This window comes from Amphiprion ocellaris, chromosome 2 (genome assembly GCF_022539595.1).
Source record: "Amphiprion ocellaris isolate individual 3 ecotype Okinawa chromosome 2, ASM2253959v1, whole genome shotgun sequence".
NCBI lineage: Eukaryota > Metazoa > Chordata > Actinopteri > Pomacentridae > Amphiprion > Amphiprion ocellaris.
This window is the reverse complement of record NC_072767.1, coordinates 32,242,891-32,268,244: the sequence shown is the minus strand read 5'-3', so window position 1 is coordinate 32,268,244 and position 25,354 is coordinate 32,242,891. Positions and strand designations below refer to the sequence as shown.

At 40.2% G+C, this 25,354-nt stretch overlaps 2 protein-coding genes across 2 annotated transcripts in view; both read right to left on the bottom strand.

Annotated features, from left to right (window-relative positions):
- Positions 1-1,755: 1,755 nt before the first annotated feature.
- amotl2a (angiomotin like 2a) lies at positions 1,756-12,415 on the bottom strand. Its single transcript, XM_023264996.3, has 11 exons — positions 12,276-12,415; positions 10,015-10,808; positions 9,722-9,872; positions 9,146-9,290; positions 8,544-8,636; positions 6,936-7,231; positions 5,398-5,591; positions 5,196-5,297; positions 4,950-5,110; positions 4,471-4,650; positions 1,756-3,570 (listed from the first exon to the last, which is right to left on the bottom strand). Exons 2-11 carry the CDS (start codon positions 10,725-10,727, stop codon positions 3,494-3,496), a joined length of 2,112 nt encoding a protein of 703 aa, XP_023120764.2. The 5' UTR covers positions 10,728-10,808; positions 12,276-12,415; the 3' UTR covers positions 1,756-3,493.
- Positions 12,370-25,354, bottom strand: part of cep63 (centrosomal protein 63) — a 33,959-nt gene continuing 20,974 nt past the window's right edge. Inside the window, exon 15 of the mRNA XM_035945820.2 lies at positions 12,370-12,508. Within this exon, the coding sequence (XP_035801713.2) occupies positions 12,441-12,508 (68 nt within the window). The 3' untranslated portion in view covers positions 12,370-12,440. The remainder of the gene's footprint in view (positions 12,509-25,354) is intronic.

Genomic DNA, 25,354 nt, shown 5'->3' with positions numbered 1-25,354 from the left:
ATCTGCCCAGGCATCCAAATAACAATGGCCCAATAAAGATGAACAGACTGCAGATCTGTATCAGGTGCGACTCACACCTGGAAGGTGGTTTTTAAAGTGCTGCATCCCAGAAATTCTTGCTGTCAAGAAAGTGATTCATTAGTACCATCTGCACATGCAGTGGACACCTCTAGAGATCTGATTTCCATGAAGAATCCATGGATTCTTGGATAGATATCATGGATATCTCATTCTTTCCACTGCAGCGCCTGATGGTGAGAGATTAAAAAGGTTTCCAAAGAGTGGAAAGCATCTTCTTAGCATCGGTTACAGCAGCTAACAAGATATTACTTGAGTGTTTTGATATGCCTTGCGTACATAAGTCATTTAAATGGTTCTGGGCTGTAAGAACTAAGATAGTTTTAAAGCTATATCTTTCATTTTAATTTTTCATCCTTGTACATATTATTATTATTATCATTACTATTGCTACTGTAAAAATGTTGCTGCTGCAGCAATGTAAATTTCCCCTGGCCTGGGGAGCAATAAAGGATTATCTTAACTTGTCTGATCTTAATTCATCATGTCCACAATGAATGAAAGCTGACAAATTTCAGAACAAACTCTAAGTGAGCAGTGATAATAACAGACTGTGGATGGACTATGAATAATAAAATCTGAATTAACCCATTGTACCTTTAAATTATTCAAATTGACATTCACTATGAGCTTTGAAACAATGGGATCAGACGTGTAAAAGGCAAGCAATCATTCCACAGAGGAGCAAGACACTCAGCTGAAACTCATGCAGACGTCATTTGTGGTTGCTTTCTGTGTCTGTCTGTAAATCTTGCAGATGTTTAGCATCTATTTGCATGTTTTTCTGAGCATTTTTCTCCTATTTCTGTCATTGTGAGTCTCATGTTGTTAATTTTACATCTCTTTATGGTCGCTTGCATTTCATTTTAGTCATTCATGGTTTTTTAGTTCTTTTTGTGTCTCTCTGAGATGTTCGCGCATCATTTTCGTGGGATGAATTTCTGATGCATTTTGGCTGTTTTGCATCTCTTTTGAGTCACATCCGAGACTTTGTGTCTCAGTTTGGTCCTGTTGCCTCTTTTTGTAGCCATTGTGTCTATTTGTGGTCGTTTTATGTCAAATTTTGGTAATTTTGTGCCTCGTTTTTATTTCCTTTTTGACTATTCTATGTCTCTTAATAGTCATTTTCCAGTTTCATAGTTGTTTTCTTGTTCCATTCTGGTCTGAATATTCGCTGGTATTTAATTTTGGTCGTTTTGTGTCACAATATGTTGATGTTCTTTCTCTTCATAGACATTCTGTGTCTCTTTCAGGTCATTTTGTGTGTTACATTTTGCATCCATTTTGTCTTGCATTTTGACCATTTTGTGTCTCGCTTTGGCCACTTCCCTTCTCTTTGTAGCAATTTTGTGTCTTTTATGTCACAGTTTGTCATTATTAGACTTTTTTGTGACTCTTTTTGGTCGTTTTAAATCTCTACATTTATAGACCTTTTCAGACTTTGTGTCTCTTTGTGGGATATATATTTCTGGCATAAAACCAGGGGCCCTTTGGCTCCTTGGCCTCCTACCCCTGTGTCTGGTTGTTTCATTCAGTGATCTGTCTATACCGAATGAATGAATTGTCAAGGACAAGCTTTACTGACACCTGTGTCAGTCAGCGGTCAAAGGATTCAATCTTTTTCCATTTTCGATGTTTAGCTATACAGTTATACTCGGCAAATCACAATAGAAAGCCTTTCATCAGACATATATTAAGAATTTATTCTATTATTGTGAAATGTTAAGTCATACATACAAATGTTTCCTCTACAAAAGTTCACAGCAACATCAAATTGGGTCAACCAGCTGAAGCAAGGCACCTTAACAGGACCTTTTGTATTTGTCATCAGTGATAACTTAAAAGTAGAGTACATCTTTGGCACCAAGAAACAAAACAATTACGCATATGTAAATGAAAAAATACAAAATATATTAACTTCTCTCACTTCAAATAGCCATTTTTGTAAACACATTCCAAAACAAGTGAAGGGCAGTAACTCAAATGAACACATTGCATTCACCAGCAAATGCACTGTGATGGGGAAATATGATGAACAAGCCTGAGGGGGAATACCAGTTAAATGTGGTGTCACACATTATTTGTACACTTCAGACAATTATCCTGTTCATAATGTTATCAACATGGAAACCCAAGAAAGCCAACATTTGAAACCGGATAATAGCGTCTTCAGAAACCCCCTGATGGCAAATTTTTGCGGCCTTTCCCTCTAAAGAGCAGAACAAATCTGAATTGTGGCACATTCCAGTTAAATACAAAGCACATTCCTTGAAAACAGGAGTCTACATTCAGCAGTGTTCAGTGATCCTACATTATGCAGGGAGAAATAAATAGAAATTTCCATGTTAAGCGTATAGCCTGCTTGGAAATGTGAGATACTTGAGCGATGGAGAAAACACAGCTGAATATAACACAGTGATGAGGACAACAAGTAGCAAATGCAGGCCAATTATAGTTGACCATTTCTGTGCTCATGGTAGAACCAGCTACCATGGCTCAGAAGAAATAACCAACCCCAGAAAAGGAATCATGTGGAGAATGCCTGCCATTTTAACAAGGGCGAGGGGTCAGACTTTAGATAGCCTTTTTCTTTAACGGGAGCATTCCCTCGGCAAGGAATGTGAGAAGATTAGCTCCGGTGTGTCATCGGAGGGGAGCGAAATGTTGCGCAGTCGTCATGTGAGGCCCCGAACATTAACCCGGGATCTGGAAAATTAGACCCCAGTGAAACGCTGTCAATCCTCGCAGGCTTTTTTAAGAGGCGTTCTGCAGGCTCCACATTCAAAGGAAGTTTCCAAATCCTTTGCTGAGCTGTGAGCAGGGCTCCCGAATGTATTTTAAAGTGAGGAGCAACTGTTAATTTAGGTTTGAGGGGTCCTGTTAAACAGAATTATCCCCAAACATGGTATGAAAACGTAGAGGACGCTTATTTTGAGTAATATTATAAATACTTTTAGAGGGCATGGTCATAGGGATGCTACTGGAAAAATCAGGATAAACCAAACAAACATAGTCACGTAATCCAGAGAAGTGAGTCTCATATATATATATATATATATATATATATATATATATATATATATATATATATATATATATATAATTTAAAAAGTGGAGCACACCAAGATGAGTGATCCTCACCTCTCAAACAATATGAGCAGCATTTACAAATATAAATACAACATATAACTACAAAAATAACATGCACAACATATGCACAGTCAGCAGCCCAGTTCCTATCACGATGCAGAATACTGTCCAGGTACCTTGGATATTCCCACTGTCTGTTTGTGCAGAAACAGTCAAAGGAAAGCTCAGCTCTCCTTGCAAACTGTGCCACACTCTGGACTCAGACTTGGAGGCCTTTAACGCTTCCGCCAACAGCTTCTGTCATCTGTTAGTCTATGAGCTGCATTCAAATCAGGATTTCAACCATCTCTGCGTCCGAGCTGTTGATGCTCTTGAGAGTCTTGAGCTGTGCCTTTGACTCCTCTGAGGATAAAATGAAAGGAAAACAAGGTTGGTATGCTGAATGAGATGAGAGATGCATGATATCCTAAAAAAATTTAATAAAAATTACGCAATTTAGGGAGTCCAAACTCGCTAGCACACAAAAAAATCCTCAGACTTCTAACTTTGTGACAGTCCTTCAGCGAATCACATCTGATGTTCATTTTTGGACAATAACCAAATCTAAGCTTAAACTTGTGATATTTCATCAAAATCATTTCGTTCTACTTGTCTCATTCAAATATTTGCTAAAAAAAAACCCCACATCATTTGCACCAGATTCTGTAAAAAAAAACAAAGGAAATTCTGTGCTTCTTGGCACAGCCATGAAGCCATTTGTGATTCAGCTGCACCCAAAAGTTTATTGACTTTTTGGCCCATCTGCAGTGTGTTTAAACAGAGCAGGAAGGAGACGACAAGAAAGATCGAGAGGAAAATAAAACATACTTTATCAGCAAAACAAATGTGACATGGCTCAAAAAAAGTCAGCAGAAGATACATTCAGCATGATGAACTACCTTTCCAGAGTTGTTACTATTTAAATGTAAATAGTATAATATCTATAGTATGTAGAGCAACAATTTTTCCAGTGTTAGTAGCACCTGGTGTTGATTCAAGGTTTTTTCAATTTAAAACAAGTGATCAAATCTTTTTTTTATGATTTACGGCATTAGAACAGAAGGGATTTCTGATTTCACTCTCCTTCATGTCATGGTTGTGTTGTTTCCATAGTGGTGCAGGACTTTATATTGCAGCAAAAAATGAGCCACCAGTGAGTAAAGATGTTGTTTGGGGGTTTGGGGGTTAAACGGAGTCTTAACATAAGCAGTCAGTTGTCTTGTGGTGATTGAGTGTCAAATGCTTCACAAACAATAAACCCACCAGTGGAAGCTGCTGAGGTGCCGTCAGACGTCTTTCCTTTGTCAGCCTCTGCTTCAGGCTCTTGCGGGGCCTCGTCGCTCTGAGTACTGGAGTCTCTGCTGGAGCTCTTGGCTGAGACGAAGGGTCGAGGCTGCAGCACTGAAGCACCTGTCTGGTCATCTGAGAGGCTCTTTGCTACAGCTGCAGACAAAGAGAGGAGGCTGCTGAATTACCCGCTTACATCCACATTTACACGCTCCTGAACATCTGCCCTGCCGAGCTGTTCTCATGACTATTCTGGATCGGGCTATTCTGGAGCGAGAGATGATATGCATTCCAGTTTAAAAACACGTTGCCTATTTGAGTGACGGTCGTCTCCGACTCCAGACTTTTTTTTAGGATGCATACATTCTGTCTGGCGACACTGACCAGTCTGCCAGTTGTCGTCTTATAGCATGTGATTCAAGATTCCTCAGCGTGGCATGAGGGAAAATCCTCACCTTTACTGTCGGTGCTGCTGGTCACGGTGTTGATGGAGGGAACGGATCGGGCCGGACGAAGGTTCTGTTTCTCCAGTTTGCCCTGCTCCCATCTGGAGCGCTGCTGCAGGACTTTGATCACAGCGTCCTTCTCCAGGAGCTGAGCGTGAAGTGCTCGGATCCTAAACACAGACAACACATCATGAATTCATAAACGTCCAAATGGCAGATAGTGAACGAGTAACGAGGACACAGAAAGACACAAACCTGTTCTCCATCTCCTGGTGTCTGTGAGTAGACAAAGGCAGATCTTCATTGAAACTGTTGTTGGGTGAATGTCGGGGTGAATGATTGATGATGGTTGTGTCCCTGAAAGTCAAATAAGAGGCTGTTAAAATCCCTGAACTTCACTATATTACATTTCTATCCAGGTGATGTTTTTATCTTTGCTACTGTGGTTCCATCATACCTCTGTGCTGCAGCTGTAGCGGCTGCATCCATTGCAAACTGCCTCATGGTGCTCTCCTCCAGGTACTTCTGCTCCCACCTGGTGATGTCGGCCTCCAGGGCCAGAATACGCTCCTCCTTCTCCCTCAACTGCTGCTGCTGCTGCGAGGACGAGCTCAGTTCTGAAGCTGTGCTGTCAGATGTCTGGCTCTGGGACTGAGATAAGAGACACAACAGTGGTTAACTACCAGGGAAACAAACAAATGATCCTACCGTTTTCAGACACATTCAGTGATGTGGGTTAAACCTGTCATAGGGTTTCATTTGTATGGATCAACCTGTATTCATGTCACTCCTCTGGACTAGAGTTGGACTGACGGAGGATGATTTTCACGGGATCTTTGATGTGGGTTACCATTCAGGGGTCTGACTGTTTGCGTTGTGAGTCATGAGAGTTTGACAAATAAACTCAACTCTGCTGCTGCTTTACAGTTCACTCCAAAGTACCAGATCTGTTCAAGGTCCAACATTTACAGATGACGTCGCACATTATGACTGGCTGTAGGGATGGCTGGTGTTCACACTGCAGACTACCATTTAAATGAGCAAATTTTGACTGTGCAACTGTGTAGAGATATAAATCAAATTTCACATGCAACTTTGCAATTTATTTCATATCTAATGCTTAATATACAGATTTTTAAACACTTTAATAGAAACAGGTAGCTCGTCTTCCCTCTACATGTTGTTAATCGTCTAACATAAATAATTTTCTTGATTTGTCAGGTTTCCTCTGGGTTGTCATCCTTGACAGATGTTTGTTCTAAAATTTCTTGTATTGCTATCTTGAAACTTTAAGAAAGGTTTATTTTCCTGTATTTCTAACAAGGCATTGGGGTGTGGCACGTGGACACCTCCCACTCTTGGAGTAAATTTGAACCTTTGTTTAACCTGTTATCTAATGACAACTGTACACTTGCTTTAGTTTCAACATATCCGTTTGCCTCATGTTTTTGTCCACTTTGATTCTGAAAAGAAAAGTTAACTGTTAGTCTGTTTTCACAATAAAAGGCTGTGAGTTAAGCACAACCTCCATTTGTACTCTGAATATTTTAAATTACACATTTATGTCATCAGCAAACGCAGGTCTGGTACCTACACCAGCTCTGTTCTTTCCTCAGAATACATCACGGTTTATTGTTGTCAACTTGCAGCTCCAAACAACTTCCAGCAGTGCCATACGAATAGGTCCACTAGGCTTTAATGCATTTCACTTCTTTTCCGTTTCAAAATTCAAATAAAAAGATTGATACCACTATCATATCTGTAAGATAAATATGAAGCTAGAGCCAGCGGCTAACTCGTTTGGCATGAAGATTTTCACCCAACCAGAGTAGCTCTCTCCCTCTGTTTAAAGTCTTTATGCTAAACCAAGCAAACATCTCTTGGCAGTAAATTCATGTGTCATGTATCTCTCTGCAAGAACACAAACATCCACATTAATGAAACTATTCCTTTACGGAGCAGGCAATGAAATGAAACATTGAAAGATTTCCTCACCTGTTGTGCTCTGAGGCTTTTCAATTCCTGCTCCAGCCGAGTTCGCAGTCGCAGCTCCAGCGCTTCCCTCTTCTCGCAGGCCGCCTGCAGCTGAGCCAGCGAGCTCTGCAGCCGCTCCACTTTCTTCACATAGGCCCTCTTCCTCTGCAGCTCTTCCTCCAGCTGCCGGTTGCGGATTTGAGCCGAGGCCAGAGCCTGTTCCAGCAGCTCACGTCTCCGCTGGCTCTCCTCGCCGGACACTCGCAGATGTTGAATCTGCCTATCCAGACGTTCGCGTTCCCGCTGCTGCTCCTCATCTGAGATACAGAAAGGAAAAAAGAAACTAGATTAGAGAGACATACGAGGCTGAAAGGCTATTATTTTCTTTTCAGAATAACAGGCTTCTTGGAGAGGTCAAAGAAATGTTAAACAGTGGCCACTGCTGGGGTCAGTCAAGTGACCACACAAGCAATCAGTCATAGAGCTGCACTTTAAATGGAATGTGACCCAACAAGAGACGTTTATACACGCAGTTATCAAGGCATGTGGTTCAACAACAGACCATCTGACACCTTTTCTTCTATACTGAAAATAAATCAGAGCTAAAACTAGTTTTGTTGACCTGTAAACTCATAACCAGCATGAAAATGAAGTATTTCTCATTTACCAAATAATGGCTGGTGCCTGTTTTAATGAGCACTTTCAGAGAGGCTGGTGTGCCACTTCAGAAAGGGGGCTGATTACACAACACGAGTGCATGCCTGCTGAGGGAATGCAGACTTCCTCTTATCCACTTATGCACACAAGCATAGCTTTGTACTGGCAAAAGCTCTGGAATGCTTCTAAGGACGTGAAGTAAACAAGCAGCTCAAAATATATTTCAAGTGGTTCTTGCAAGAAAAAAAAATATAAACTACATCCCGCTATTATATTTTCACTTGTGGCTTTGCCAAGATAACTGCAAAGGAAAGACAGTATGTCAAATCTGAGGGCTCAAGACAATCACATGCCTGCTGCTCTAACACTGCAACTGTCATTCCAGCTGATCTTTACTGTCAGATGACAGGAAAATCCATTTTCTCGGCAGCTCATCCCTGCACAGAACTGCAAAAAAAGAAAAGAAATCTTCTCAACTGTCCGATCACCGTGAAGCCAACGGGGTAACGAAATGCCCAAACAAGGAGAAGGAGCTTGCCAGGGGTCATGCTGAGTTAGGCCGGGACGCCCTGGAGTCCCAGACTTATTAGTTCCCCTCGAGGAGGAAAGTCAGCAGTGATGCAAAACTGAGCAGAGGATGAGGGGGTGGAGCAGGGGGAGCATTCCTAATGGTGGAACAGCCTGAAATACCTAAAAAAATTCCTGGAATCCAGGCCACATTTACTGCAGCTATGAAATATGGCTGGCGTCGAGGTGCCGAGAGTGACTCTTAACATTAGAGATCGAGCCATTTGTGTCCCGACATGCAGCTTGTGTAACGCACCACATCTCTGCAGGAGGAAACCAATCCCTGCTCAGCTATGTCCCTGCTATTGTTAACATGGGGAAGTCTGATTTGACGAATCAGATCAGCTTTCTTCTGTCGTGAACCGCGAACTGAGAGGAGTTTCTGGAACCGATGCAGATACTAACTTTGTTCAAGGAGTTTTGCAAAGACGTGCTCCTTCTGGTTTGTGCACTCGGCCTCCTTGGCTGCTCTGTGTTTGGTGGCTGTTTCAAGTTGATCTGCACAGAGAACAAAACAGTGGTTATACACACTCATGGGTTTCCTTTGAAGATTGAAGAAGACGCATTAAAAGTCAACTTGAGCATTAAACACTTTATAGTAGAAATGTCATTATGTATGTAATTAAAAACACAAATTTCATGCTCCAAGCGACAATTCAAGATATAATCAAACATATATTGATCTAATAATGTTTTCAATTCTTGACCCAGTGGCTTTACGACCTCAGAATTCATATTTTTAGAGTTAATAAAGACTCCAGCAGTGAAGAAAAAAGGCCAAACCCTGTCCAAGGCAGTGTTGGGCCTTTGAGTAATGTTATATTTGTTTTTCTTAGTAAAAGTCTTCTGCCTCTGTCATGTTTTCACTGGGGAGGACAAATGCACATGCTCTAAATATAAAAGGGGCATATCCACTGCACATCCCTGTAATCTACACCTATGCAAACATTTACAGAGCTACATTTTAAAACAGACAGTTTTGCTTCAACAGATAAACTGACACAAACCTTTCAGGTCTCGGTTGCAGTCGTGCATCCTCTTAAGCTCGGCCTCTAGCTTATTCCTCATTGTTTTCTCCAGAGTTTCCCGCTTGGCAGAGCCTTTCATCAGGGTCTCATAAGCCTCAGATATCCTCTGAATCTCCACCTCCAGCTGTGAAGAAAATGTGAGAAGAAGATCAGTCTCTGGCAGAAGCATCCCCATTCATTGTCTGGTCTGTGGTTTATATTAATATCAATGAGGCTAATTAGTCACCTAGAGGCAAATAACTTTTGAACACTATGCGCAACTGAATGAGTGACTCGACATTCCTGAGTGAACACTTGTGGGTCCCAGGTGTCAAAGCATCCATCTCCCAACCCAGCAGTATGCCAGCATGTTTTGGAAGACAAAGGGCTGGGAAATAGTGAGAAAACTCTTCCTACGTGAAGCGAACCAATCACAGCGATCTCGCCACACAGCGCATGAGAAATTAATTGCCAGAGAGATTATCACTCCAACATGTTCTGGCAGGACAAAAGTTGTTTTCCACACCCTCTATGAGCCAACAGCTCCATTCATTGCATTCACCTCCCTCTTCTCACCTTCTGCAGCCTGGCGGCCTTCTCAGCGTAAACTTCCAGCTCCCTCCTGAGCCGGTCGTTCTCCCGCATCAACACGTCGCTCTGAGCAGAGTTATTGCCGGAGGCTGCGATGATGCCGCTGTGAGCCACCTGGGTCTGAGCCGACACATACCTACAGAGGGGAGACATGAGTGATTCATTACAACTCTGCTGAAAACCACAGGAAACATTTAAAGACACTCTTGTCTGGAGCTGTTCACTTGGTTACATTTTACTATTTGATATTCAGAGCAAATATAGATTGTGAGAATTACCTGTGATGCTGGGAGTAGAAGGGGGGAGGAGGGTCTCGGTGGTACTGAACGTGCTCCTCTGAGTGGCTCAGCATGTATCCAGGAATCCTGGCAAAGAGAGGATAGTCCGGAGGGGGTCCACGCTGGTCGGCACAGTGTTGGCCCCCTTGTCTGTCCGGAGCCGCAGCGTTTGTAACATTACTGGTATTGTACAGCTGTGGGTAGCTGTGTGAAGAGCTCATAGCCAGACTGTCTCTGGGTGCGTTTCTCTCCAGAGAGAGCTGCATGAGCCTCTCGCTCAGAGAGCGAGCGTGCTCTCTCTTCAGATCCCACTGACCCTCACTTTGACCTCCCATTATGTCCATGCCGAGGCCGTCCTGCTCCATCTGTCCTTGCTGGGAGATCAGGTGGGCTTTGGCCTCCTCATAGGTGGGCAGCTCCTCCCCGTGCAGCTGGTAAAGGTGGCACACGGAGCTCTCAGAGTGCAGACAGTCCCCCTGGTGCTCCTGGCCTTGGGGCTCCTGTCGTGTTGACATCTGGATGTACTGTGTCTCCTCCTGAGTCAGGCTCTCCAGAGAGGAGCGAGGGCTGCCGGTGCCGCCGCCGCTGCCTCCACGCAGGGCCTGCTGCTGGATCGCCAGGAGAGTGCGAGTGTCTGTCAGGTTTCCGTAGCGGAGCTGCTCTTGGATGAGACGGTGCAGGACCGTTCCAGAAGAGTCCTCAGCAGTTCTCATCTCAGTCAGCCAGAAATAAGTTAAAAAACAAAAACAAACAAGTCTCGATTCGGTGGTGTGGACACTTCACAAATCACAGATCTGTGGGAAAACAAAAATCTTGATTATACTTGGCACAACACAACATTTTTGTCACATCTTATCTGATCAACACAGATTTTTTTGTTTGTACTTCTACTACCTTCTATTGCACAATGCCTCATTGCTGGAAATACCCTGATAGGTATGTCACTACAGCTCCAATTATTACTGTGGATTTTATATTTTCATCATTGCCCACACATTGAAATACACAACCTTTTCCAGATAGACAAATTTAATGCTCAACATTTGCCCACACTCACCCCCAAACACTCATGTCCTAAGTTTCATACGAATCAAGATGACTAATTATCCAAAAAATATTGGAAACATACTAAAATCATTATCTCAAAGTTCCCTGCGGATTGTTAGTGGATTAATCCAACACTCAACAGGTGCACACAGTCTACAACAAGCAGACTTATTCCCACAATTTGGAGCAATTTAGAGCATGTAATTGTCCCAAAGTAAAAATGAAAAGAAGCAGAGGACGTTTATTTTGGAAAATAGCTATAACAGCATTCATAGATGCACGCAGAGAAGGCACAAGTATGTGACGTAAATTCGCCAGAATGCAGGAAATTAAGTGTTTAATGCTCAAAATTTCATGAGTATGACCTCCAAACCATCAATGTTCCACAAAATCTGCACCCGTGTGAATCACAGCGGCACATTAACGCTCTCATTAAATCACTCAGTTAAGGCTTCCTTTGGGTTGTGTACAACTAACAATTACTTCCACTGCTGATTAATCTGTGGATTATTTCCTTGCTTAACCACATCATTGCTTGGTCTGTAAAATGCCTGAAAAAACGGTGAATAATGTTTCCCAAAGCCCAAAGTGACATCAGCAAACATCTAGCTTTGTTCACAACCCAAAGATAGTGAGTTTACAGTTCTACATCATTGGAGAGAAACCACGAAATATTCACAGAAGAATTTTTTTTTAAATGCTCACAGAGATTAATCGATTATCGAGACAGTTGGTGATTGATTTAATAGTTGACAACTAATCGGTTAATCAACTCATCGACTCAGCAGTTGCACAGGTTCTAGCACAACAAACACTCATTCCACAAAAATGATATGGATCACAATAATATATTACCTTGAAAATGCTAAAAACATACAAAAGCAATTGTTCTAAAGTTCCTTGTGGCTTTTTAGTGAATGAATCCTGTGAAATACAACTGATGGGTGCTTTAAAATCTAAAATAATGTTTTTAATTGATTCATTTGTGGAAATCAGAGCCCAGTAATGTAAAACCAATGTTTTTCCCACAAAAACTAACTAAATAAACGCGATTCGGGTGAAGTTAGCTTTAAATAAAAGAGGCAAACTCGCATATATGCAAGCTACACGATCCAACAGCTACTACTGCGCCATGCGTAAAGTCAATGGGTCTCCCAGTTACCAGGCATGCACGTACAAAGCAGCCAAAAGCGATGATAAAATGTAAAACTCACCAGATTGCAGTGTCATCACACAGCGAACAGCGTTGTAGTATCTCGGTTCAGCGCTCGCAGTTTATTTGAAACCCGTCCGCAGGCTCCCACAGCTCCTTCCCTCCATGTGTGTGCGCACCGGCGGCCAGCAGCAGCAGACTGAGCCGAGCGGAGCTGCGAGGCGCACTAATAAATAACTGAGGGCCGATTGTTCGCTGCGGCTGGAATGACTGGAATGTAAAAGCTCCGAGTCCCTGTGGGATCAAAAGCGGAGCAGAGGGGAGGAGGAGAGGGGGAGGAGCAGGGGGAGAGCGGAAAAAAAAATGTATTCAGAGCAGCAGCAGCAGCAGCACCTCAGCTGGCCGTTTGTGTCATGTAAAAGAGCTACTTCTTGTTTTTGTTGTGGTGCAGTTTTAGGAATTTTAAGTCCCTGCAGCTCCTACAGTTGAAGAAGATTTAAGTCCTTACAGTTTTATGTCAGAGGCAGCACACAGGAATGTTACTGTGAGACTGCAGGAGATTAAAAAAAAAAGATCATAAAGTGCAGTAAAACATTACAACCTCACTGTCATAAAAGGCTTTGGAATGTAGTATTATAAAATATGACATGTCAGGATGTCTGAGTTTAAAGAAAACACAAGAAAGTATGAGGAAAAGCAAGATTTAGGCCATTTGCGAAAATGATATTTGACAAAAAATACATTCAGTGTCGATTTATCGTCCCAAAATGTGGAAAGTAGTTGAAATATATTTTTATTTTTACCCTAATTGTTTAGTTGTTTATTCTAAAAATCTCAGTGAAACACAGAAAATGCTCAACCAACAGTTCAAAACTCAAAATTTTCAATTTATGGTTTAAAACAGAGAAAAGCAGCAAATCTTTGTCTTATTCTTTGTCAGTGAAACTTTAACCTTAAAGATGTCTGCTGTTTTTTTTGTTGTGTGTGTTTGATAAATGACTTAAAAAGTACAAAAGGAACGAGAAAAAATAAAATTTAGGCCTGAATATTTCCTACAACTAAAAAATATTTTGATATTTGATGTTTTTTCATCACAAAACGTGTTGTTCAGTCTTAGAAATGGAAGTAAAGAATTTTAAAAAATGTCTGCCATTTTTTGAAGCGATGTGTTCAAAGACCTCATGCAACTAACAGATCAAAATTCCAAAATATTCTGTTAAGATAAGGATTTAAACCAGAGGAAAGCAGCAAATGTTCACATTTAAAAAAGCCTCAAACAATTGAAGATATCTAATGATAACACCTAATGTGTTTTTATACAGTCCATGCTTTAAACAGAAATACGACTGAGACATTTGCTTAATAAACATCTTAAAGTGATACGGAAATGAGGAAAATCAAGATTTAACCTGGGGATTTGTTAAAGATGAAATAAATATGTTGATATTTGACAATTTCTCTTCACAAAATGTGGCAAATACTTTGTTTATTGTTTTGTTTTTAACCATAATTGCTTAGTTGTTTTGTATGAAAAATACCAGTAAAGTATGAAAAATGAGCATCAGTGCTTGGTCCGACTGACAGCTCAAAACTTAAAAATACACGGTCTACATGAGTCAAAACAGAGAAAAGCATGACATTTTCACATTTGAAAAGCTTTAAAGTTATTTTTGCTTGATAAAAGTCTTAAATGATCAACTGATTTGTTATTATTGTAAAAGCAACAATAAAACACTACTTTTAATGTAAAATCTCATTCCAGTTTGTGTTGGTTAATGCTGAACTGAGGTGGATTCTTCATACTTTATGATACCAACCTGCTCCCACTACGACTAGTCAGCCCCTGATGTAAAGTGCTGTCATATAATTGAGACATGGATTAATCATTATTTCTTGAGCAGCCTTTTGTTTGCATGTGCCTGGTAAATATTTAAGCCGTGGCCCGTGCCAGTTAATTGCAGAGTGTGTGTCTGTCTGTGTGGACGTGGAGGGAGGAGGGTGTGAGGCGTGCTGCCTGCCAGCTGTCCGTGCACCGAAATCCCCTTCCCCTCCTTTAATAAGAGCTCTGAGAGATGCATTGTTCTCCCCAGAAAGCAGACATGACGGGGGCAGCCCTGCCATCTGCTGTTCTCCCCTCCACTAGCACCACCTTCATTCACATACATGCATATGGATGGAGACTCCTGGATCAGCTGGCGGTGGGGGCTGGGCCCTGGTCATGGTATTGAGTGCAGCCTCTTTTTTTCTTTTTTCTTTTTGCATGAAAAGCATAATGTGGAGGTTTGGGGGGTAAACAAGTCTGCAGGATGCTTTATCTCAATGCTCACAGGCAAATGTGCTGATTTGCATGGCAGTTGAAGTCCAACAGTTGCTAAAGAATGCTGAACAAGTGATAACAATCAACGGCTTTTACCGTTTCATGACTCACCTGGGTTGTATAGATAAGCACAGGTTTATACCTCCTCACACTGTGTAGCTCCTTTGTGTAGAATTTATGTTTTATTAGATGGATAAGGCGCCTTTTCACTGCAGGAATTTGGGACAGGTGTGAATTGGTGTGAATGTTTACAGGAATAACCCTGAAATTGGCGGTGTGGGATTCAGCAGCTTCAACAGCAATGTTAACTCCTAGTGTAACACAACAGCAACTAATAGTAGTTACTGGACGCAACTCCAGTTCTATGGAGGTTTGTTGTGATGACCTGAACGCCAGATTTTATGTTGAACGTGTTGATGATTGAGAAAAGACTCAGTGAGCAGACAACAACTACGTGTCTGTGGGTGTCAGCATTGGAGTATAATCAAGGCTTAAAGTGGCCGAAGTCACTGCTTACAGCTAAGAATTGGTTCAGCAACATATATTGTATGTAAAAGATGGATGTGTTGAAGATCAACAATATCTCATTATATCTCAGAATTTCATACGCACAAAAGTATAAAGTGTAAAAACATTTGCAAGTCTTGCTGAATGGATTTTTTTTTTCACATAATTATTGTGTATATGGTCAGAGCCAAGCTAGCTGTTTCTCTGTGTCCAGTCTTTAGGCTAAGCTGATCGACAGCTACCTTTTGCTTCATATCACATTTAAAGATCAACCCTAAGCATGTTATATGTAGACAGAGCCAGGCTAGCTGTTTCTCTCTGTGCAGTCTTTATGCTAAGCTAAGGCGTCACTTTGTGATGACAAGTTGTGGGGATATGAGGACTTAAATAAAAAAAGTTGTTAAATGGTCCTCAGCATACGCAGTTTGACGTATTGGGTGGATCATTATGAGGTCTGACTAGGTAATGTAGGAAAAAGAATTTGCAAAAGCAGTGCATCAACAAGGCATAGCTTAGGCTCCAACAGAGTCACCACACAAAAATACTCATCATAACTCTCATCCACAACCTCACATCCATAGATGCAACACCGGCACCAACCAGCACCTTGTCGTTGTCAGTATTCAATATCACTGTCCCAAAATATAACAAAAATAGAAACAAGTGAAGTAATACAGTTAGTTACAGCAATGTACTTTTAGAGTTAAAGTTCATGCTTTCTTAATGTTAGAAAAACGTGTTTTCTAAGTTTTTCACCACAAACTGTAGTTGAGAATGAGCTGATGCTTTTCTTACTTCCAAAAGCCACAGAGGAAATGTTGAGTCCCCTTTTCAGGAATATTACTAGGTAGAGAGAGAAAGTTAGTTTCTTCTCTGTTTACAGAGCATTGCATATTTAACTCTCGTGAAAATCAAGCTTTCTTAAAGTGTTCTCATTTGTAAATTTACATTTCTTGGTGTAAGCTATCTTCTGGAAAACATACTAAAATTGGCCACTTCAGAAAGTGATGGGTTTATGTCTCTAGTGTTAAGTGTGTTAAGTTAATAAGCTGTTCTCTGTCGGTTTACATTTAGCATTCTATTAGCTTTAAAGATCAACAATAGACATGTTATATAAAAGTAGGCCAGACTGGCAGTTTTTTCTGCTTCCATTCTTTAAAGCTTTCACATCTCAGCATGTATGTGTATTTGCCAAAGCGATCATTTAACCACAACAGGTTTCTATTAAAGAAATAAACCTCTTGGTTTTTAAGATCAGTTCAAAAACAGAATGTTTGGTTTGCATGAGCACCTTTGTGTTGTGTGGAGATGCAGAAGATCAAATGTCAAGAATATATTCTTTCATCTTGTGCCACTTCTGCTGAGATTTGTTTCCTACAGGTAACTCTCGGGGGGGACACAGGTGTGGTGATCACTGAGCTCAGACAGCACATTTCATATGTTTGTCATCATAGCAGCCCATCTGAGCTTCATCACACGTCCTGCAAGACTTTCTGGTTTCCCTCCGAGTTTCAACATCAGTCACCATCAGCAGTGACATTTAAGATCAGTCATTCGAACCTGTTAATGGCGTGGCCTGGGCTGACTGGACTAACACAATGCAGACTGTGATCTGGGAGCGCCGGCCTTGTTATGTGAGGTGGGACAAGCCAGGCGCTTCAGCAGCTCCTTTTGTTTTCCTGCAAAGGAGGAAATGGCCGCATTCCTCACATTACCATGTGCATGGGGTCTGACTGAGCCTCCAGTCTGCTGTTTTACTGGGGACGACAGGAGGGCAACCAGCAGCCACTGACATTCTCTTATAATGGGGGGGTTCCTCCAGTGAATAACACGGCTGCATGGCTGTCCTAATTCATAACCTCAAACCTTTCTTTGTGGACAACAGCTATGAATGACTTATTGGTTTGGAATTAAAGCGAGCTGAGTATATAGACGCAGGCCAACCTGATACTGAGGTGTGTTTATTTGTGAATAAATAAGCTGAATACACACATTAAAGTAACCATATTTCTAAAAGCACTAGATAATGTCCAGGTTTGAGTGGAAAAGTGCTTAACAAATGCCAGCAGCCGTATTTGGACACTGAGAAACAACTGGAGGTGGCAAACGTTTACAAAAGTCTGACTTGTTGCAGGTCTTGCAAAAATGGTCTCTTGCACCTGGTGACACAAGAAATTCCTCACTCCACCATAAAAGTAAACAAGTGACACTGAACCAGTGGCGAACTCTAAGCAGGACTACGCCTGTGGGTGATGCTGTTTACAGATAAGGCAAGGACACAGTTTTTCATGATTACCCCCCTGGACTCTGCTGCAGCAGCTTTCACTGAATTTAACCTCAGATATAGTACAGTGGGACCATGTCTACATTACTATCTCTCATTTATTAGAAATATATGACGAAAACAAACTTTATGTAAGTACGTAAGACAGCCAACAAGTATCAGTGCAACAACACAGTGACAATGTAGTATATTTAATCCTTCAGTAAACAGATGATTTTATCTGCTTCCACATGCAGCACTTAAATGCTACTTTGCCAGATCAAAATTTTAACCGTAGAAGCCAGAAGTAAAGTAGATTAATTGCATAGCTTTACATTTGCACTTTTTAAAACCTTTATTTCTCCTGTGAATGTGAGTTATAGACGTGTATTTCCTGCTTTCTGCTGAACTTTCAATGTATGTAAACCTCGATGTAACCCACAAACAGCAAATTGACTTTTAAGACACGCTGTTAAAGATATTCTGGGGAAAAGGTTCATAACTTATTTTCTAAAAAGTCGTCTCACTCACATATTTTACAATATTTTTTATCGAACATAGACCTTTTTAAATCCTGTAAATATTTGGCTACTTTACAACTTTCACACTAAGTACTCAATTAAAAAAGGGCCCAATTCTTTTTAACTTGTCACATTGTATTGTACTTACTACGACTGCAATAATGTTTATATCTGAATCTGAATTGTTTGCACAGTAAAATCTGGAAATGAATGTAGTGTAGACATTGTCTTGTCATCGCTGACACTAGTCATGTTTCCATTTATGTGCATTTTGAAATATCATATCAGAAAAAGTTAATCGAAACGGCAAAAGTTGCAAAAGAAGTTTGTATGCTCACTTGAGGTGGTTTTTGTTGGTTTTTTTTGTTAAAATGATTAGATGGAAACATGTTGAGTTGAACATTTAGCTCTATTTTATACTTCTTAAGTATTTTTTTGCCTCCAGACATCATAAAACATCACCAATACGAGCTGTTCCTAAAGATTTGATGTATTTTCTCTCCCGTAGATGAATAGAGTTTTATGTTTCCTCTTCAAACAACCGCTTTTTTCAGTCTTCTTCCACTGTTTATTACGGCCGTCTGTATTGTTGAGTATACCAGCACCTTCTGACGACATCATGCAACCTAGTTTAGACTAAACAATTATTTGGAAACATGGCTATGGAGAATATGTATTAAAAATCAGCTCATCAAGTGGAATAAAATCAAAAGAAATGATTTATTGGTGTGCTAAAAAAAACAACAAAAAACAGGCAAAACAAAATATTCTTTCTCACCACCAGCTCACTTTGAAGTTACTTTGAATCGTTCCTGTAAAATCAGTCCCTTCATGTGAACAAAGACGTTCCGGTTATGGACAGGAACGGGTTAAAAGTGGCCTGAGGTGACCTGCGACTCTTCACTTGAAAGACATTGAAATCACATGCTTTATGTACGTCATGACTCATTTTCAAAGTCTGTTTGCGCTGCACTTTGTCATCTTACAGCCTTTCACCTCAGCCGAGTGTGAAAAACTTGCAACGTGCAAGAAGAACACTCCTGCGGGTCTGAACAGCTGCCTCAAAAAGTTCAATGCTTCATAACACATGAAGGATGTGTGCATTTATGATGTAAATGTTCTTTAATTTGCTTGAATCTACATTATGCCTCGTTATAAACCATTTCTAATGTGTCTATACCTGCTTGTAGATCAATATTTTGGTTTAAAATGAAGAGTAACGGTCTGTTGAGTGTGTCCTGTGTGTGGTGTTGACCATCTGCTTCAACCAGAGGTCAGAGAGCAACTGCTGTGGTAGTAGTCATCTCTGCAGCTACACCAACATCCTGCTGCTTCATTTGCCTACACAAATCCATTCCAGCCAGTTCGGTATTGATTATTGATTCTCTGCTGATGTTCCACACTGACATACGTGAAGTTACATGTCAGATCCAAACAGTACATCAGCTGCTTCACTTCACTTTATCAGAAGTTACTTATAAATAATAAAACAAGATGCAGAATGAATCAGTTTTTCTGAATATTTCCTAACACCAGGTGCTGTAAGAAGAAAACGACAGCAGCTGTTTTCATTCATGCTTCCTCATCTGTTGAGCTCTTTGTATGTTTACTGTAGCCAAAGTGTCTCGACAGGAACCTTAAAAGGCAGGTTAGGACGGCCTCCTTCTCTGCTGCATCAAACACAATGCAAGCTTTCAAGTCGAGTACTGCATCACGTCCACACAATGAACAAGGTGCGAACCAAATCAATGACTCTTATGTTTCTATTGAGATTTCTTTGTATTTTTTGGAGCAATATCAAACAAATTACATTTTTTAAGAGTTAATAATGAAGGATAATATAACTAAATACAATAAAGAATGCCAAAATAAGAGTTATAAGCCTTGTAATAAACAACATTGAAGTGTTTTATTAAAACAAAAGCTACTGATGGGACATTTGAGCTGTGTAAATACACACAACAGCTGATGCCCAAACATTCCCTGTTGTCACTGTTGCAGAAACCTTTGGAGGATGTTGAGCTCAATTTAGCCAATTCAGGGAAACAAGCAGTGAGTGTTTGGCTCACAACACAGACCTTGTGTCAACAGACAACATGAGAATTCTCATGAATGCCTCAGTTGTCTTTCTGAATGCTGCCTAATGTTTACTGAAAAAATAACACACCTGAAAGGAGGTTCAGGGAACAAAAAGTAGCACGAACAAGTTGGGACGCAAAGAACTCTAAACTTTTATATTTAATATAACTGTGATTCCTTCAGAATAAAAGAGGTGCGTTTTTGTGGGAATTTAATTGACGTATTGACTTTTAAAATCAAAGGGTGGATTTTAGTGGGAGATCACTGAGCTTCAGGCTAAGAGGCAGATGTTTTGGGGAAACAAAGCGCAGCTCAGACCATCTCCTGCCCTCCAGCTCAGAGGCAGATGCACCTGTCAGCCACCCACCATATGGACTCCGGCAACAAGAATGCAGTGTATACAAAACAGAAAGCACACTGAGCGTACAGTCAACAACTTACAAAGAGAAAGACGTCAAATATGTGGTTAGCATTCTGTACAAAATAATTCAACCACCTGTTTTCCTCACAGAGAGGACCTATTCAAGTGTAATCTTCCCTTTCTCTGCTGCACATTCTTAAAGCCATTATGCTGCAGCAGGTGGAAGAGCCATTTAATGTCACTCAGCTGCAGTTCACTTACAGCTGGCTGTTTTATAGACCAGCCGCTGCTGCTGCCCATCTCAAAACCTTGCAATTTTAATCCACACCATGTATCCACAATGGCAGCCACAACAAGTCTGAACAATGAATCTCATGTTACACACTTGCTTGTATGTGCGTCTATAAGCTCGCTGCCCCCTTCCCGTCCCAGCAGCCCCTCTGGAAGCAGATGGCTGCTAAAGCCGTGGTTTCCAGGCCAGATAAAGATGTGTCCTCGGGCCACGTTCAGTGAAGAGCCCTCAATCTGTCCATCCGCCAGCGAGCAGAGATGGATGCCTCAGCGCTTGAAGCTTAGAAACAGGCCTGAGTCAGACAGACAGACAGACAGCAGGTGGTGGAGTCCAGTGACACCCTGATACTGGGAGGCAGGGGTTAAACACTGGGATTTCCATGTTACTACTGGCAGAGAAGGCTGAATGATCACAGCTATGGCAAAACAAACAATCTTTTATTGAATTTTTGCTTGCAATTGCACTATAGCAATTTTTGCATTTCCTTATCCTTTTGTCATCTATCCAAAACTGTTATATTTAGCTTGCAGATAATCAGATTTTAATCAATTAAAGGACAGAATGAGTTTATGTTGCAACTATTGAAACTTAAAACAAAATGCAAATAATACCACTTAACAGTTAGGTCGGTACTGTTTTACAAACTATATAACAAGACCTTTCACATTTAAGCTAAGGGTTTAAAATAATGGATTTTTGAACTCATAATTGGAAATATAAGCTTGCTTTGTTGTTTATTTGAGGAAACATGAATAACAAGGTTTTCTCTGTATACTAGAGCTGCAATAATTTACTGATTATTTGTCAACTATTAAATTAATTGTCAATTATTTAGTTGTAGGTTTAAATCATTTTAAGAAATTTAAATTAAACATCCAGCTCCTTAATTGTGAATATTTTTGTTCCTTTTCTGTTAGAGTAAACTGAACATCTTTGGATTTGGAGATAAAACCAGACATTTCTGAACATGTTTCGACATTTTATAGATCAAATAAGTAATCAATTTTGGAGAAAACAATCAACTGGTTAGTTGACAATGAAAATAATTGTTATTTGCCATGTTTTAAAGTACACATTTAATGGATAACATTATATCTTAAAACATTTTGTCTGACTGAAATGCTAATCATTTGATTTACAATACACACATAATTATTAATACTGTAAATCAAAGTGAATATTTATCTATATCTAAAGTTTCACTTCTCAGATTGAAAGATTTTAATTCTTTGTTTAATATTGGATCACACATTTAGCAATAATGAAGAAATTTCAGCTGTAGAGCTGCTGAGGTTATTCTGGATCAGACTCCATCCGCAAGAGTATCTGATCTGGGTTATACTGGGATATATTTATTATTGAATCTAAGTGCTGTAGCAAAGGTTATTGTATGAGAGTTGACACAGTTTCCTCTGTCTGCCCCCACCTCTGTCCCAAATGTCTGACTTTGTGTTTCTGGCAATTTGCTCCCATTGTGCAGCACTTCCTGTTAGGAGGCACTCTGGAAGACTGGGCTCAGTCAACTGCAAAGGAATGTGACATTCCTTTCTAAAATTACGGATGTTTCTTTGGATTTCTGGGGCCGACTTCTGCCGTTTTCCTCGTGGTGTCTGAAGAAAGTGCTTCCGGAGTGACGCGCAAGTGAACGCAAAAGCGTATATTCCAAACTATATCCACGATTGACTGCAACAGACTGTTGGACGCCAGCAAAGTATTTATGTTCAGTGGTAACACCCATTCATGTTGTTATTGCTCTTTGGTGCACGTTTCACAACATTACATATCTGGGAGGCAAACTAATGTAGAGAAAATAAATAATGAAATCTAGATAAAATTGTAAATATGTTGCATTGTATGTCAGTAATATTTAACATACAATAATGAATGTGTGGAAGAAATCGATGTCAGATGATAACCTTCTAAGTTTATCAATACCAGTGAAACCTTTTATATACAAGCAGTCATGTGGTTCCTTATTAACATAAAGATGTTGATAATATTTCACTGTCTTGTAATTTAGAGCAGATTTAACCAGTAATTCATTAATTCCATCTGCCATCAAAACACTAATTAAGAACAAGTAAGAGGACAATAAGATTTCATTGAGTTTCAGATTGTGATCCATCCATCCATCCATCCATCCATCCATCCATCCATCCATCCATCCATCCATCATTTTATGTTATTTTGCCTCAAACATTGCTTCAGCTGTAGTTTAAGGTTACGTAAGCAAGCAACAGAAACAAGACTTCCTTGGAGAGATTTCCTTCAACTCAAGTCAAGTAAAGTCATGAGCAGGGAGCAAGTGAATGCAGCAGCACAAAAGGTTAAAAGAACATTGCTGGATTCGCCTTCATGCACAACATTTGTGTCAATCAGTTGGACGTTTATGGCTCAACATCAAGAAAACTGTAGTTCTGAGTATGAAGGACTACAAGTTAAAAACACAGCGTCCATAGAGGCAGTCGAGAAACACGTAGCTCATTCACAGTATTTATGGTCTGCACAACAATAGAGATAAATGCTGTAAATATCAGAGCTCATCCTCTTTGTTTAGTTAGTACAGTTTCTGGTAGCATCTGGTGAAGCTAAAGTAAGCTGAACCTGCAGACAGTTTATTTATCCGTTGTCCAAGTTTATTAATCCGTGTGAACAGTTTATAAGTCCACACACACAGTTTATTTATTTGTTTGTTACAACCCCGGCTGGGGGGGAAGGGAAGCAACATAAACAGTTGTAGGTGGTAAAAAATCAAATTATTTATTACAGAAAAGTTTGAAGAAAAATGTGCAAGATATTATACAACTGAGGCAAAACTAAGGAAGAGGGCTGGTGGGTGCTGCTCAAATCAAAGAAAACAGAAAAACACAAGAAGAGTTCTCATAAGGAGAACTTAACACTACAATCGCGGTGGACAAAAGAAAAAACGGGAAAAAAAAGGCTCACTACCTGGGAAGTGGCACAAAACAAAACTACATGGGAGTCAGCACCCCTAACCCTGGTGAAAACTAGACAAAAGAAAACTACCTGTAATGAAATGAAATGTTGCTGTATCAGTTTTTAACACTAATCCTGGTCCAATTCCTACCACACAGTGTATCTTGCCTCAACCACACAGACCACACAGAATGACACGCTAGAAGTCAGCTGCCTCGTTCAGCTGAACTGCCAACGCTTTTAAAAGAGTTGGCAGTTTTCGGTTGGTCAGCCTGGTGAGCGCTACACCAATCACAGGACTCCTGGTTGCAGTCACGCCTCTGCCGTCGTGGTCCAACCAGAGAGTGGGGATCACACAGCCCTATTTGCATAGCCACAATATTTGGTTAAAACACACACACACGGGGTAGGAGGCGCTGGCCGTAACATTGCTCATAATAAATAATTAATACATTTTTTTCTACCAGATGTCCCGAGGAACATCTGTGGGAGGCAACTCCACCAAATTTTCATCACTTCAGTGGATAAAACAAAATTGTATTTTTGTAAACTTTTAACAGAAAGTAAGTGTAAGTAAGTGGAAAAATTATTGTACTTCTCATTGAAATCTTTCTATTCTATAGTGGAATTCCCTTTTGGTCTTAAAAAGAGCATTTCTGAATGCTGAAAAAACAAACCTGTTGATATTTTTTGAAAGACTGTATCAGCAGAAAGCTCTGGTAAATACAGGTCTAACTAGACAAACATAAAGAGGCCACAGGCTTGCTGTGATAACCTCTATCTCCAGATGGTAGACTGCAGTTAAAGGGTAAAAGGGAGTCAGAGGAGTTGAGGGGTCAGACGTCAGGAATGAGGAAATCCCACCCTGGCCCCAGCAGATAGAGGACAGGAAGCAAAGCCATTTGCATACAAATTCACCCTCAGCGGAGCAACATGTGCAGCTCGGGGTGAACGTGTTCAAGGCTTGGAAGGAGACCTGCAGACCTCTGATAGTGCATTGTCAGGTGGCTGTTACGTGCCTGATGACATCCACAGACCAAGACTGCAGACACCAGGAGGGCAAAGATAAAGAGGAACCATTCATTTTAATTCTTTTCATTCATTCATCCTGACATTGTATTTAACTGACTTAGGGCAAGTAAGCGCACGTCATTAAAAAAACAAACAAAACTAAACCATTTGCTATACAAACTAGGGCTGTCAAAATTAACGCATTAACGTGGATTAATCCATCATCATGATTAATCTGATTAAGAATGACTCAAAATCCCTGAAACATCTCTGGCAACACATTTCGGGCAGTTTGTCTACGTAGACTTGGCGTCGCACATGTGCAAATAGGCAGTTGATCCAGTAGTGGCAGAACCAAGCAACTTGAAATGGAGGATGTCAAACTGCACGTTGGCCGTCTTGGTGAGAAATGTGAATGCTATAGTAAATATATATATATATATATATATATATATATATATATATATATATATATATATATATATATATACACACATATACATATATATATACACACATATACATATATATATATATATATATATATATATATATATATATATATACATATATATATATACTTTGTAGATACTCTTTCATGAGTCCATTTGCTCATTGAAAATTAACGTGATTAATATAGATTAGAAATGAATTGTATTTAATTGTGATTTATTGAGTTTGGTGAATATTCGGCTGAAATGCAGGCTGTGTTTACACAGAACAGGCAGGAGACCAGGATGGAAACAAATTAGAGAGCAAAATAAATCATACCCGAGTAATAAAATAAATGCAGCATAGCTTCCAAACAGAGGAGCAAGTTGTTGGAAGATACATTCAGTATATCTTTCTAGA